At 29.6% G+C, this 15,071-nt stretch overlaps 4 protein-coding genes across 4 annotated transcripts, besides 4 other annotated features; 3 read left to right on the top strand and 1 right to left on the bottom strand.

Moving 5' to 3' along the window:
• Window positions 1-411: 411 nt before the first annotated feature.
• On the top strand, window positions 412-1,098 carry TVAGG3_0381200 (uncharacterized protein; the record flags this gene model as incomplete). Its single annotated transcript, XM_001583177.1, has 1 exon — window positions 412-1,098. One exon carries the CDS (start codon window positions 412-414, stop codon window positions 1,096-1,098), a length of 687 nt encoding a protein of 228 aa, XP_001583227.1.
• Window positions 1,099-1,629: 531 nt separating this feature from the next.
• Window positions 1,630-2,478, top strand: TVAGG3_0381190 (uncharacterized protein; the record flags this gene model as incomplete). The annotated part of the gene is made up of 1 exon (XM_001583178.1): window positions 1,630-2,478. One exon carries the CDS (start codon window positions 1,630-1,632, stop codon window positions 2,476-2,478), a length of 849 nt encoding a protein of 282 aa, XP_001583228.1.
• A 3,308-nt stretch (window positions 2,479-5,786) lies between these two features.
• Window positions 5,787-6,627: a mobile genetic element.
• Window positions 6,628-8,354: 1,727 nt separating this feature from the next.
• Window positions 8,355-9,326: a mobile genetic element.
• A 364-nt stretch (window positions 9,327-9,690) lies between these two features.
• Window positions 9,691-10,526: a mobile genetic element.
• A 39-nt stretch (window positions 10,527-10,565) lies between these two features.
• TVAGG3_0381150 (positive regulation of cilium movement) lies at window positions 10,566-11,813 on the top strand (the record flags this gene model as incomplete). The annotated part of the gene is made up of 1 exon (XM_001583179.1): window positions 10,566-11,813. One exon carries the CDS (start codon window positions 10,566-10,568, stop codon window positions 11,811-11,813), a length of 1,248 nt encoding a protein of 415 aa, XP_001583229.1.
• Window positions 11,814-11,832: 19 nt separating this feature from the next.
• Window positions 11,833-12,631: a mobile genetic element.
• A 147-nt stretch (window positions 12,632-12,778) lies between these two features.
• Window positions 12,779-14,153, bottom strand: TVAGG3_0381130 (protein ubiquitination; the record flags this gene model as incomplete). The annotated part of the gene is made up of 1 exon (XM_001583180.1): window positions 12,792-14,153. One exon carries the CDS (start codon window positions 14,151-14,153, stop codon window positions 12,792-12,794), a length of 1,362 nt encoding a protein of 453 aa, XP_001583230.1.
• Window positions 14,154-15,071: the final 918 nt, after the last annotated feature.

Here is a 15,071-nt window from a genome sequence, read left to right as displayed (position 1 = left end):
CTCAAGATTTTCTATTAAATCTCTTCTGTAATTCAAATTTTTGCTCACAGTCACTTTTTTCCACTTATTTATCGGATCCAAAAATTTTTGCTTTAGAATGTTTTTGTCTCGATAATCGAGTTACATTGGTATAATCATTCTTCCTTTTAGTTATGCTTGCATGATTTTTATCTTCTTTCAAATTTATCGAAGCAATTCGGATCCAGCTTAGTGGTTTGAATATTTTGAACTATAAAACTTAATCCATATATGGAAATATTGATCACAAATGAATTATTTAATTCTTATCGATAAGTAGTTGATTGATTCTTGAATTTTTATTTCAATTGGATCCGATTGTTCACTGTTTTTTTAATGTTTTTTTCTTTGCTCGGACTGACCGAGCTTAATCAAACATCATTATATTACTTTATGCTCAATTATACTCTTTCGAATGACCCTATTGATGCTTCACAATATGCTGAAAAATCAACAATTAGTATTCAGTGCAATTATTCTGGGGAATATTTCAAGTTAGATGCTTCAAAATACAAAGATGTTTATATTGATGCATACAATTTCTGCATTGTCAATATAACATCTCAAAAAAAGAAAATCAGAATATATGGTCCAGCACAAGTATATCTTACAGGAGATGACAATACATTATACGATAATTTTGATTTAAGCCTGCCTTCATTACACCCTCTTGTATTTATCAACGGTCATCGAAACAAATTTAAAATATCATGGTATAGAAAATCAACAGCTTCTTATTCAGTTGTTACAGCAATAGTAAATGATACAAATTTCACAACTTCTGATCCTAAAAAATCAACTATTAAATTTGAAAATTCTTTGAATTCTAACTTCGTCGGTAACATTGGCACATTTTATAAAGTTAATATTAGTCAAATATATCCATCTTCGGATTACAAAATTTACTATCATTATATTCCAAATGACGCAAAACCTGATCGAACTGAAATATATCTTGGACTATTTCTATCAATTGGTGGAGTACTCGGAATGTGTTTACTAGCATGGATTTGTTCTTGCTTATTTCCAGATTTCAATGGTTGCAAATTGCATTCACATGAACCACCTCCAGAAATTTGAAAAAACTGTGCATATATGATATACATTCATTAAGAGAAATTTTTTATCATAATATTATTCATCAACAAGTAAATATTCCATAATCTCTCTTATTAGTTGTTTTTTCCCCATATGTTTTATAAAAGCATGCATATTTCATGCTCTTGATTATATGCACAGTTTTTAACAAAAAAGATGATATATACAATCATAAGGGTTATGTTCTCTGGAATTTGATTCCAAATTTAAATTTTAACAACAATTATTTATTACTTAAGACATTTGATGGAAAAACATGCAAAATGGTTACAGTGCTTCACAGAAAATCATTGTTTATCTTTTTTTTTGACCAAAATTTTGAGAAATCAAACTTTTGTGAATTTTATTCGGTTTGTTAACTATTTCAATGGACACAAATCGGATCCCGACGATCAACTATTTCATGACTTTATATAATGCTACTATTGCTCAGTTAAATTCATATATCCTTCCCTTTTTTCTTTGAATTTTTTTTGAATTATAGCAAATTGTTCACTGATAAATTTTCATAAAATGATCTTGCCTTTACTCGCTTTGTATTCAGATAACAATTCTTTACTTTATTACACAGCTCTTGATAACATAATTTCATCAGAACCTACAGATGCTTCAAGGTTTGGAAATCAAACGAATTTGGAGATTCGATGCAATAATACATCACAGTTCTACAAATTAGATACATCGAATTACGAAAATATCTATATAAAAGCTGACCATTTCTGCGTTATCAATATTACAGGAGAAAATAAGAAAATCAAAATTGATGGTCCCGCACAAGTATATATTACAGGCAACAACAATACAATTTACAACGAATTTAATCTCAGTAAAAGATTTTCTCACCCTCTTGTTCTTATTGATGGAATTGGAAACAATTTAAAGATTATTTGGAATGAAAATTTAAATTTGTCATACAACGTTGCCACAGCCATTGTGAATGATCCAAAATTCATCACATCTGATCCAGGCGATTCAAATTTCAAATTCAATGAAATTGATAATTCCAGCTTTGTTGGAGATATTGGTCCATTCATCGAAGTTAATATCAGCCTATTGACTAGAGTTCCAGCAGGCGGTGGCCGTGGTGGTGGTGGCGGTGGTCGTGGCGGTGGAGGAGGTCGCAGTGGAGGAGGCCGAGGATATGGACATTCGTCTTCTACATCGAGAGGTGGTGGTGGATATCATGGAGGTAGTAGTGGTGGAGGGTCTGGAGGTAGTGTTCCATTGGCTTTTATAATTGTCATGAGCATTATTTTTGGAGTTCCAATATTGGGAGCCATAATTTTCGTGATCTACAATTTAATATATGATTGCTACAAACAACATTTAGACAAAACATCTCAAGACATACCAGATTTGTAATTAGAATAATATATCATAAGGTAATTAATAAAATTTTGCACCTACATCCTTTCATTTTTCTCATTTCCTTTTTGGACACAAGAAATGAGGTGATTTTATAATCATCTCATTTGAACTAACTTAAAATAAAGATATATAAACTCATTGATCAGCCCTATTCCTTTATTTTTTTTGAAATCTTTGAATATCTAAGATGTTTTCAGGCTTGAAATGACTGTTTTCAATAAATTTTATTTAAGTGAAAATGCTTATGTTTAAATCGTTTTTCCAGAGTCAATCATTGTTTTTTACACTATATAATGGGTCATGGGTTCATTAAAATATGCAGATACATCATGGCCTTTATGCTTTCAGAATTGAAATTGTAAATTTCATGCGTTCTTAATGATAAATTTCTCAATTCAGGCTATATTTAAATTTTTTTGTAATTGAATGGCTAAAGATTTTATCAGATCTATATTTATTCAAGACCAAGCTATTAAGAAACTTTTCCCATCTATTTATTTGTTTCTTTTTAAATTTTTTCCCCCTTCCAATCGGATCTCGAAAATTTTAAACTCTCAATTTTTCAGATCCGATTGCTCTCTGGTAATTTTTGAACATAAAAATGATATTGCTTTTACTTAAGGTAGTCACAAAATCTAAGTAGTGAGGCTCTCAAAAATTGAACCATACTCCATACAAAATTTGTGTACCCTCACTACTTAGATTTTGTGGCCTTCAATTGAGAGGTTAGTTTTGATAGAGCACGTTATAAAATTAAAAGGGAAAAATAAATAAAATTTAAACATTTAATTATATATAATGTAAGGAGTGTAATTCCAAATTTTCTAAAAACTATTCAAATTTGAGCATTTTTTGGAAATAGTAAATCTAATATGTACATCTAATAACAACATGATTCATCACCTTTTCAAGCTCTGCAGTCAATTTTTTGAAATTTGATTGAAATAAATGTAGCAAAAATTACATTTCATTAGGGAATATATGAGTTTCTCTGGAAACAGGCTGATAAATTTTAAATTTTGTCCAATCAACATGAATGCATTGAGAAATTTGGATTGATTTTCTGGTAGAATCTGGAACAATTCAACCATGTATAAATAGATCATGTAATCATCATGAAATGTTAGTGTTAGAGTTCAAAAGAAACAGAATGAGTGGAAATCAAACACAATCTGAATAATTTTAAACGTATACAATCTTTAAGTTTGTATTTTGAATTCTACATATATGATTGTGTAATTCGTTCTTTCAAATTTTCGGATTCAGGCATGTTTTGATAAAATTCATTCCCAAAAACGTCAATTAACAATTAAATTTAGTGTATTTTAAATATATATACGTATTATATTTTATAAATTATATTAAATTCGCAAAATTTTAAGTTTTAAACAAAAATAAAAAATCTTCAAAATATGAAATTATGCATAGGATATTAAAATTTACATGTTAGCAATTTTTTTGAATTGCTTTCAATTTTCATATTGAAATTTTTAAGATTTTTTTCTGAAATAATAAGCAAGAATATCAACCTAAATAATATTAAATTCCATGCGTTAATTTCCCCTCAAAAGTCATTGACCGCCTCTCAATCTAGATTTTGTGAGTACTTTAGTTTGAGCTATGATAATCAGTCTTTGCCATATTATACTGCCCATGTTAAAATTCTTTCAACACATCCATTGATGCATCGTAATTAAACAATAAGTCTAAATTAGAAATTTCACGAAATAAGAAGACATAACTTTACAAATTAAATTCAGCAAAGTATAAAAAATCTATGTCAATGCTGATTACATCTCCATAATAAAAGTTTCATCAAAATAGAAGAAAATCGAATTCGATAATCCAGCTCAAGAGTATATCACTGGCAATTGGAACACAATATATAATGAATTTTACTTAAATAAACTTCTCTAATCGCTTTATATTTTATGAAGGCAATAAAAATATTCAGGGTATAATGGAAAGAAACATCTAGTTCTTCATAAATTGTTATTACAGCGTTTGTATGTGATCCAAAATTCACGACATCAGATAATAAATTAACAATTTTCTATAATTTTCCGAAATTATTCTAATTTTAAAGGGAAAATCGGTAAATTTCCAGATGTCAATATCAGCACATTATATACAAATCCTCATAATTGAATTGATTACCATTTCATTGAAAGGAAGTTATTTCTTATGCTATTATCTTACTACCATGAAAAATAACCTTAATCGTACTACTGACATCATACATTATAGTGGTGTTAATCAATATGATTCATATGATACCATTTTCAATAATATTTTCTATTGGTAATAATCAATTGCTGTAAATGCAACACTGAAGTACAAAGGGAAAGCACATACAAGATTTAAAAATTATCATAGGTTTCTTGCTTTCAATCTTGAATTTTTTCAAAAAATTTAAAAAATCTTTGTGACTGATTTTATATGTCTTAGATTTATTGATCCTTCATATGGGTGGTTACTGTGGCATGGTAAAGTGACATGCCTTATGAGTATTTTAAAAATAAGACTCTAAATATGACAATTTTGGAGATTTTCGAATATTCAACCTTATATCAAGGGGTATACTTTTTGTTGCTAAACAAACTTTCTGAATGTTTTCAACAACTTGAATAATTTCATATGAGTTAATACGCCATATGTTTGAGCAGCATGAGAATGACATTGTGAACTAATTAAACTCAATGATCAATGTTCTTTTTGAAACAACATATATTTTTCTTTTACGCAATTATCGCCAAAGATATGATTTTAAGATCGGTTTTGTTTGGGTCTATTTGCAGCATTCCATCGCTGCTAAATATGTGCAAATGGTTGAAAAGAAAATAGTGAAAATTCAGATCAATTTTATCGAAGTTGTCATCCAACAATTATTCAGAAAATCTTGAAGGATTCACAGATCTAGGAAAAATCATTGTGGTATAATTATCAATGTATATCATTAATTGATAGTTTTTGAGGTTGGATAAACCTTCTTACATTATTTCAAAAATTGAATGGGTTGAAGTTTCACTCTTAATTTATTAATGTCTAAAATTAGTACGATCGCTTGGTTCTACATAGCGATTGTATTTAACTCAGAAAACATTTTCATTAATTTCGTTCAAGAATTTAATGCTTTGAATATAGTATAATGATATCAAATCTGCAATCCCGCAGATAACCGCAAGGCTCAATCAATTCTCTCAAATTATGAGTGAATCCTTTTTTATAGCAATTTTTGTAGTAAACTAAATTACCATTAAAATCATTACACTCATGAAATTTGTGTATTCTGAAATTTGAATGTTATAGACCGAAAATAGATTTTTTCGGTTTTCTCTTCAAATAATTGAAAGAATGATACTATTATAGGTTTATTATATTATATAGCATATAATCATGCTATAGCCGAAAATTATAAGTTTTGAGAAGATTGAATATAACACAAATAAATTTGAATGTAAGTTAAATTGCTTGTTGTTTTTAATAGGCATTTAATGAGAAATCCAATATTGCAAAATTCAAATTGAATGATTGAAAGAACAGAAAAAGTCATTCTTTTCAATTTCGAATATGTTTCATTGTATTTATAATTATATGGCAAATAAGATATTTAAACTTGATTTTTGAAGGAAAATTCACAAAATTGAATAAATTCAAATAATTTTTATTCAAAAATAAACTACTTATTTGAGTTTAATACTAATTATCTATTCAAACTACAAAGTTTGTAATTTAAAATATTTTGTGAGATCAGATTGAATTAATTCAAGGTTCTTTTCAATTAATATTAATGACCATATTACGCATTTTCGAACATTCTAAACCAAATATATAAAAATGGGAGACGAATGTTAAATTTGCTAGACATGGGGGAGTTGTCTGCAAAGTTTTAGCTCTTATCTCTAACAAAAAATTAATTTTTAAAAAAAAGACCGAATACGTTTCACAGCGAGAAAAAAATAAAAGGCAAGATAGAATTTTCTAGACATAAAGAAGTTGTTTACCGAGTTTTAGCTCTTATCTCTAACAAAAAATTAATTTTTAAAAAAAAGACCGAATACGTTTCACAGCGAGAAAAAAATAAAAGGCAAGATAGAATTTTCTAGACATAAAGAAGTTGTTTACCGAGTTTTAGCTCTTATCTCTAACAAAAAATTAATTTTTAAAAAAAAGACCGAATACGTTTCACAGCGAGAAAAAAATAAAAGGCAAGATAGAATTTTCTAGACATAAAGAAGTTGTTTACCGAGTTTTAGCTCTTATCTCTAACAAAAAATTAATTTTTAAAAAAAAGACCGAATACGTTTCACAGCGAGAAAAAAATAAAAGGCAAGATAGAATTTTCTAGACATAAAGAAGTTGTTTACCGAGTTTTAGCTCTTATCTCTAACAAAAAATTAATTTTTAAAAAAAAGACCGAATACGTTTCACAGCGAGAAAAAAATAAAAGGCAAGATAGAATTTTCTAGACATAAAGAAGTTGTTTACCGAGTTTTAGCTCTTATCTCTAACAAAAAATTAATTTTTAAAAAAAAGACCGAATACGTTTCACAGCGAGAAAAAAATAAAAGGCAAGATAGAATTTTCTAGACATAAAGAAGTTGTTTACCGAGTTTTAGCTCTTATCTCTAACAAAAAATTAATTTTTAAAAAAAAGACCGAATACGTTTCACAGCGAGAAAAAAATAAAAGGCAAGATAGAATTTTCTAGACATAAAGAAGTTGTTTACCGAGTTTTAGCTCTTATCTCTAACAAAAAATTAATTTTTAAAAAAAAGACCGAATACGTTTCACAGCGAGAAAAAAATAAAAGGCAAGATAGAATTTCTAGACATAAAGAAGTTGTTTACCGAGTTTTAGCTCTTATCTCTAACAAAAAATTAATTTTTAAAAAAAAGACCGAATACTTTCACAGCGAGAAAAAAATAAAAGGCAAGATAGAATTTTCTAGACATAAAGAAGTTGTTTACCGAGTTTTAGCTCTTATCTCTAACAAAAAATTAATTTTTAAAAAAAATGACCGAATACGTTTCACAGCGAGAAAAAAATAAAAGGCAAGATAGAATTTTCTAGACATAAAGAAGTTGTTTACCGAGTTTTAGCTCTTATCTCTAACAAAAAATTAATTTTTAAAAAAAAGACCGAATACGTTTCACAGCGAGAAAAAAATAAAAGGCAAGATAGAATTTTCTAGACATAAAGAAGTTGTTTACCGAGTTTTAGCTCTTATCTCAAACAAAAAATTAATTTTTAAAAAAAGACCGAATACGTTTCACAGCGAGAAAAAAATAAAAGGCAAGATAGAATTTTCTAGACATAAAGAAGTTGTTTACCGAGTTTTAGCTCTTATCTCTAACAAAAAATTAATTTTTAAAAAAAAGACCGAATACGTTTCACAGCGAGAAAAAAATAAAAGGCAAGATAGAATTTTCTAGACATAAAGAAGTTGTCTACCAAGTGTCTGCTGTTACTTCTTCTCAATACTGATATAAAATAAAAATCTTTATTATTTATTTAACCTTTATTGTTTCATTAAACTTCATTTATTTTATATTATAGTTTTATTCTTTTAGCTACTTGTAAAATAATCTAATTTTATATCATCATTTTACCGGATTATTCTTCAGTACATCGATTGTGTATCTAAAATAATATCATTATCCTTATTCTGTTTTTTCCAAAATTCTTTTAAATATCTTTTTTGGTTAGATTACTTTATACTTTTTACTTTTATTTTTTAATTTCAAAAAAAAATTTGGTGATTGTTCTATTCTGTTACAATGTGCATTATCATATTCTAATGAATTATTCATTACATACATTTAAAAAAACTTGTTAAAAATGAAATTAAAAAATTATGTTTATTATTACGCTGTGAATGTGTCAACAGCGGTCATGCCTGTATCTGTATCCCATATTTGCCACAACCTTTCTGTATCTGCATTTGTGTATTTCGGTTTCAGCTGATACATTTGATTTGGCGTGTAATTTGTTCCAGTTAATGGATTAATTGGGAGATCTTCATGCGGTGTGTTATTATTGTACTCCCAAATAAAGGCAGGAATAGCCTGAATGCTTTGGCAGCGCTCCAATGTCGGCCAGAATCTCTCAATCTTCCCATTTTGGTAGGGAGAATGAGAGTCTGTATGCCGCCATTGGACGCCCCAAAGATCAAGTAGATCTTGAAAGGCGCCCCTATTTTCTGAACCGTTGTCGGTCCAGAAACAATAAGGGGCGCCAAATTCAATGAAGGCGGAAGCCGCAACGTTCGCTGTCGTCGCTGCCAGCATATCTGGTATTTGTATACACGCTAGGACTTTGCGGCTAAAATTGTCGATTATGCCATAAATATACTGGCCACGAACACCCCTAAAATAATGAACATCTGCGTGCCAGATAAGATTGGGTGAAAGCGCCCAATATCTTACTGCTGTTTCTGGCCCGGCATGCTCTAATCGCGTCTTGGTGAAATGATTTTCTTTGAAGTATCTGCGTACTTCTCTATAAGATACATCAATTTGTTGTAATTTCAAACGTTTCCATTGTTTTGTTTGACCACAGGGAAAGGCCCAGTGGTCATGTATCACAGCAAGAGCTTTGATTTGGTCGTAGGGATTGACCCTACGACCTTTCTTGCCTTTAGGCAATGGGATATTCTGTAAGCTAAATTGATTTTGTAAAAAAGATTTTGAAACATCTAAATATTTGAAATCATTTGATTGAAGGGTTGGGGCGATGGGAACATGGGTGCAAGCTTCTTCCCATGTCATTTTACCTTTTTCAATCTGATTGGAAATACCAATTAGGTAAATTCGATCGACATACCCTTTGTAAGGATTCATTCTAATGAAGTACGTTAACAATCAAAATATTCTATAAGTGTGTAGTATGGAATTCAAAAGAATAAAGAAAATGGTAACGTAAATAAACGTATTATGAAAAAATTTATAATTAAAATGAAAAAAATAAAAAAAAAATAAGTAAAGTGACTGGAAATGAAAATTAAAATCAGTGTAAAGTTTTATTTTTTTCTCGCTGTGAAACGTATTCGGTCTTTTTTTTAAAAATTAATTTTTTGTTAGAGATAAGAGCTAAAACTCGGTAAACAACTTCTTTATGTCTAGAAAATTCTATCTTGCCTTTTATTTTTTTCTCGCTGTGAAACGTATTCGGTCTTTTTTTTAAAAATTAATTTTTTGTTAGAGATAAGAGCTAAAACTCGGTAAACAACTTCTTTATGTCTAGAAAATTCTATCTTGCCTTTTATTTTTTTCTCGCTGTGAAACGTATTCGGTCTTTTTTTTAAAAATTAATTTTTTGTTAGAGATAAGAGCTAAAACTCGGTAAACAACTTCTTTATGTCTAGAAAATTCTATCTTGCCTTTTATTTTTTTCTCGCTGTGAAACGTATTCGGTCATTTTTTTAAAAATTAATTTTTTGTTAGAGATAAGAGCTAAAACTTTGCAGACAACTCCCCCATGTCTAGCAAATTTAACATTCGTCTCCCATTTTTATATATTTGGTTTAGAATGTTCGAAAATGCGTAATATGGTCATTAATATTAATTGAAAAGAACTTGAATTAATTCAATCTGATCTCACAAAATATTTTAAATTACAAACTTTGTAGTTTGAATAGATAATTAGTATTAAACTCAAATAAGTAGTTTATTTTTGAATAAAATTATTTGAATTTATTCAATTTTGTGAATTTTCCTTCAAAAATCAAGTTTAAATATCTTATTTGCCGTATAATTATAAATACAATGAAACATATTCGAAATTGAAAAGAATGACTTTTTCTGTTCTTTCAATCATTCAATTTGAATTTTGCAATATTGGATTTCTCATTAAATGCCTATTAAAAACAACAAGCAATTTAACTTACATTCAAATTTATTTGTGTTATATTCAATCTTCTCAAAACTTATAATTTTCGGCTATAGCATGATTATATGCTATATAATATAATAAACCTATAATAGTATCATTCTTTCAATTATTTGAAGAGAAAACCGAAAAAATCTATTTTCGGTCTATAACAATTCTGAAATTTGAAAAAGATTGTTACATTCGTAAAGATGGGAAAAATCAGGACTTCGTTCGGGCGCGTTAAATTTAAATCGATTAAAGAAGCAATTAGAGATGCCGGCTATACCCTCGATGAAACCGACAAACAAGCTGTGCTCATATGGCATGATTCTTTGAAAGATCTTGATTATTTCAGGAATTTAAAACCATGGCAGGTAGTTAACCGTATACCGAGCGCTAATGTTCTATGTAGAAAGGTCCCTTTTGCGCGTATTATCCAAAAAATCTCACAATTTTTCCCGAATGAATACTCTTTCTTTCCAAAATCTTATATATTACCTTTTAAAAACACCGATTTCTTAAAATCACTCAAGAAAAAGAAGTACAGGTATATTATTAAGCCAGACAGTGGCTCCCTAGGCCTTGGAATCAAAATTATAAATTCTGGTGGTCAATATTCTCCAGATGGCGAACTTGCTGTGGCACAACGTTATATTCCTTCATTACTTTTAGACAAAACAAAATTCGATTTAAGAATTTATGTTTTAGTCGCGTCGATCTCTCCGTTGGAGATCTACGTTTATCGTGATGGATTAGCCAGGTTTTGCACAGAGAAATCTGAAGGAAAAAACACAATCTTCTCACAAATTACAAATGTTACTCTTAATAAAAGTAACACAACAATGGACCATATTGCTGATGTCAGTCGTCTTATTTCAGATATTTTCCCTCGTTTGGAAGCAATGGGAATCAATATCGAACAACTTTGGAAAAAAATTGATGAAGTAATTGTTCTTTCCATCATTGCAGCTCATAGATTTTTAGTTAACAGTGAACAGTGGCAATGCCCGAGATTGATTTACGGCCGATGCTTCCAAATTTTCGGGTTCGACATTTTATTAGATGAAAATGCGAACCCTCACGTACTGGAAATCAACTACCGACCTTCTCTTGACTATTACAGAGGTCCAGAGAGGAGAATGAAGGTCTCCATGATATCAGATGCCGTAAGAATCGCATGTCCATATTCATTTGTTCAACAAGCAATCGACAGTCGCGGCTGGGGATGGAACATTGATGAATGGACAGTATGGGCGATGACTGCGAATATTTCTCAGGAAGCACAGCTCGAAAAAGAAAGAGCTTACAGTAATTCTAATTTTCAAAGAGTCTATCCGGTCGAGGGACCACAAATGTCTCTTTACGATCGCGTTATGAAGAAAGCTGATTCAATGCCAATGGACTTTCTCCCTGGAATTAAGTTACCCCTTAATGTTGTCCGTGGAGGGGAAGCTTAACTTGTTTGTAAATTGCGTGGAGTAGGGGTAATTTTAGCTAAAAGTGACATGCTTGTAAAAAGTGACACACCTGTGAAGGGTGTGATTACCGATCGGTAATTTCGACAGTTTAGAATTTAAAATTTTTTATGGAACTGTTGCGAGTTTCATAAAGAATTTAAGGAATATAAGCAAAGATTTGAATCAAAATCTTAGACCTAAGCCGCTCGATTCGCTCGCGGCTTCCGCGAATTACAGATCAGCAAAGATTTGAATCAAAATCTTCGAACTAAGCCGATCGCTTCGCTCGCGGCTTTCTTTATTATTTTAAATTTGCATATTTCCATCAAAAGTTCATAAGGTAAAAAATTTCGTTTATTTTTACTAAGAAAAAAAAGGTTTTTGATAATAAATTTATTTTATTTCGAAAAAGTAGCAATAATCGTAAAAGGGTATTGATAGGCTTGCTAAAGTAACTAATTTTAGCTGTCAAATACTTTTGTATTTTGAAGTAAATTAGTATAAATTTGTTTTTACTTTTATTTCGAAAAAGTAACAATAATCGTAAAAGGGTATTGATAGGCTTGCTAAAGTAACTAATTTTAGCTGTCAAATACTTTTGTATTTTGAAGTAAATTAGTATAAATTTGATATTATTTTAACTCCCTTTGAAAACCTCAATTTTCCATACAGAGGGAACGGGAATAGCATCCAATATTCCCTGAGAATGGTTGCGCATTCTCAGTTCCCTCTATATTTCGAACGAAGCTCTCATCGGTCTTTTTTTTAATACTAAACGTTTTTTTCCCTGTCACTTTTAGCTAAAATTTGGGTTTGCCAAATTGCGTGTTTGTTTAAAAGTTTGTATTTTATTAATTATTTTTTAATAACTTTTTAAAATTTTAAAGATTATTTCTAAATTAGTAATTTTAATAATCAGACAAAAAGATATAATTTGGAACTAAAATTTGTATATTTAGATTCAGCGTAGTATAAGCATTACAAACATATACAGCAATCATGTGGTACTACAGCCTTAAGAACCTCGGCTGTTTCTTTACTATTATGTTTTAATTCAAAACGAAGAGCTGTTTCTTCATATGTATCTTTTTCATTGATATATGCACCATGTGAAATAAGAAGTTCAATCGTTTCTTTACTAGTATTCAATGCTACTTTACGAAGAGCAGTTTCTCCATTTTTATCTTTTTCATTGATATTTACACCATGTGAAATAAGAAGTTCGACGATTTCTTTACTATTATATTCTGCTGCAATATGAAGAGCAGTTTTTCCATCTTTATCTTTTTCGTTGATATTTATACCATGTGAAATAAGAAGTTCTGCTATTTCTTTACTATTATGCAATGCTGCAATATGAAGAGCAGTTTTTCCATCTGAAAGTTTCTTATTGATATTTACACCTAATGAAAGGAAATATTCGCAAAGGGATGGAATATTGAACATCGGTGAAAAAACCAAGCAGCTGACTAAAAGATTAGTTTGATCATAAAAAACTAAAAATGAATCAAGATTATTATATTTTCCGCAAGCAGATAAGTCGATACTTATGATGTGCTCATTCACTAAGAATGTTACAAAATCAATGTTATGTGAAATAATTGCATATTTCATGCATTCTTGATCTGGTTTTTGTTGTTTCAAACATTCGCTCATTATCTCTTGATTTCTTCCCAAAAATGAAAATGTTAGACATCTTTTTGTTATTTCTGAGTTAAATTTAGTTCTTAAGAACTTGAAACAATCAACTGCTCCATAGTAGCAACATAATTCAAGTAATGATAATTCATAATAAGAACATGGAGCGAGCAATATAAATCTTTCTTCAGAATATGGATATAAACTACTTTTAAGTTTTTGATTTTCAGCAAATGCTTCTCTTTCAGTGAATGCAATGAATACTTCTAAGTCATTATTCATAATTGCTCTGTAAATTGTATTTTCTTTAAGAATGTCGAGATTTTCTGATTTAAATTTGTTGAAATTAGCAGACTTGTCTAATTTAATGCTATACTCTTTGTAAAACAAAAAGTTTGAAACAAGTTCAACATTACTGACATCTTTGATTTGATAATCATCTGATATGAGTTTGGCAAGATATAAATATGACTTTGTACAGCGATTATTATACGGGATGATATCCAAAATATCTTTTATTATAATTTGGGGAAGACGCTTCTTTGAATCAATCAAATTCATTTTGATCATTTTGTAAATCGAGTTTAAATCTTCTTCTTTTTCCGTTTTCAGCTGATACAAAGCATCGTATGAATCAATGTAGTATTTGTAGATACTTCGCAGTTTACTGTATTTGTTCGGATTACTGTCTTGATCAGACATTAAAAAAATTTAAGAAGTAAAATATTACGAAAGAGATCAATTAAAATGCAGTACACTATTTTCTTGCGGTATAATTGCTTTTCAGAGTCAAAAGATCCGAAATAATCAGATCAATTTTATGAAATTTTTGCCCATTTGTATGAGAGAAAATGAAAGGGGGGACTTATTTTTTAGACCAAAGAAGTGGCACCTGAGTATATTGTTTCTGCTTTATCTGATCATTGAAACGGAATTCATCCACGTTATTAGTATGAAAAAATCTTATTACCCAGATTTTCCTTACTTTTACCACTCCCCATGTAATTTCTGGGGAAAACGATAATTCATTTTTTTATGGATGAATAGATCGTTTTCCTAGAAAGGACCTCATATCTCTGGCTAAAAAGAGTGTCAGATCCTAAATAGGTTATTGATCTAGTGTACAAATCCAATAAAAAGCCTATTTTTTTGGCTTTTTTGGTGCTCATTTTTTCGAAGATCTACATGAATATGGGGAAACCATCGGATTTTTTTGGTTAACCCACATCTTCATGTAGTCTGGACTATCTTTCCTCGAAGGACCTCTTTACGGGTGTAAAAACTCATAAAGTTCTCAAAAGATTCATTCTCGATCTCCATGCTGAAAGAATTTACAATAAAAAAGAGATCTACGCATCAAACTACAGCCATAAATGAACTGAACCCCTAAAGCTCAGCTCTTAGTTTATCAAAAACGTCGAAATCCTTCTCATTGCAATCAAATTTTCTCAATAACTCATAAGAAAAATCGAATTTTGATTAAGCCGATGTTATAGGTATCACAAATACTACAAACTTGAGCAATATCGAAATTGCCAGCAAAAGTTTGAAATTGCATTGCTCATATTTGTTTTGTAAACTAAAAATCTGCTTATATTATTCATTAATTTTTTATATATT

Source organism: Trichomonas vaginalis, chromosome V (genome assembly GCF_026262505.1).
Source record: "Trichomonas vaginalis G3 chromosome V, whole genome shotgun sequence".
In the NCBI taxonomy this organism is placed as follows: domain Eukaryota; phylum Parabasalia; order Trichomonadida; family Trichomonadidae; genus Trichomonas; species Trichomonas vaginalis.
This window is presented reverse-complemented; position numbering and strand designations above follow the sequence as displayed.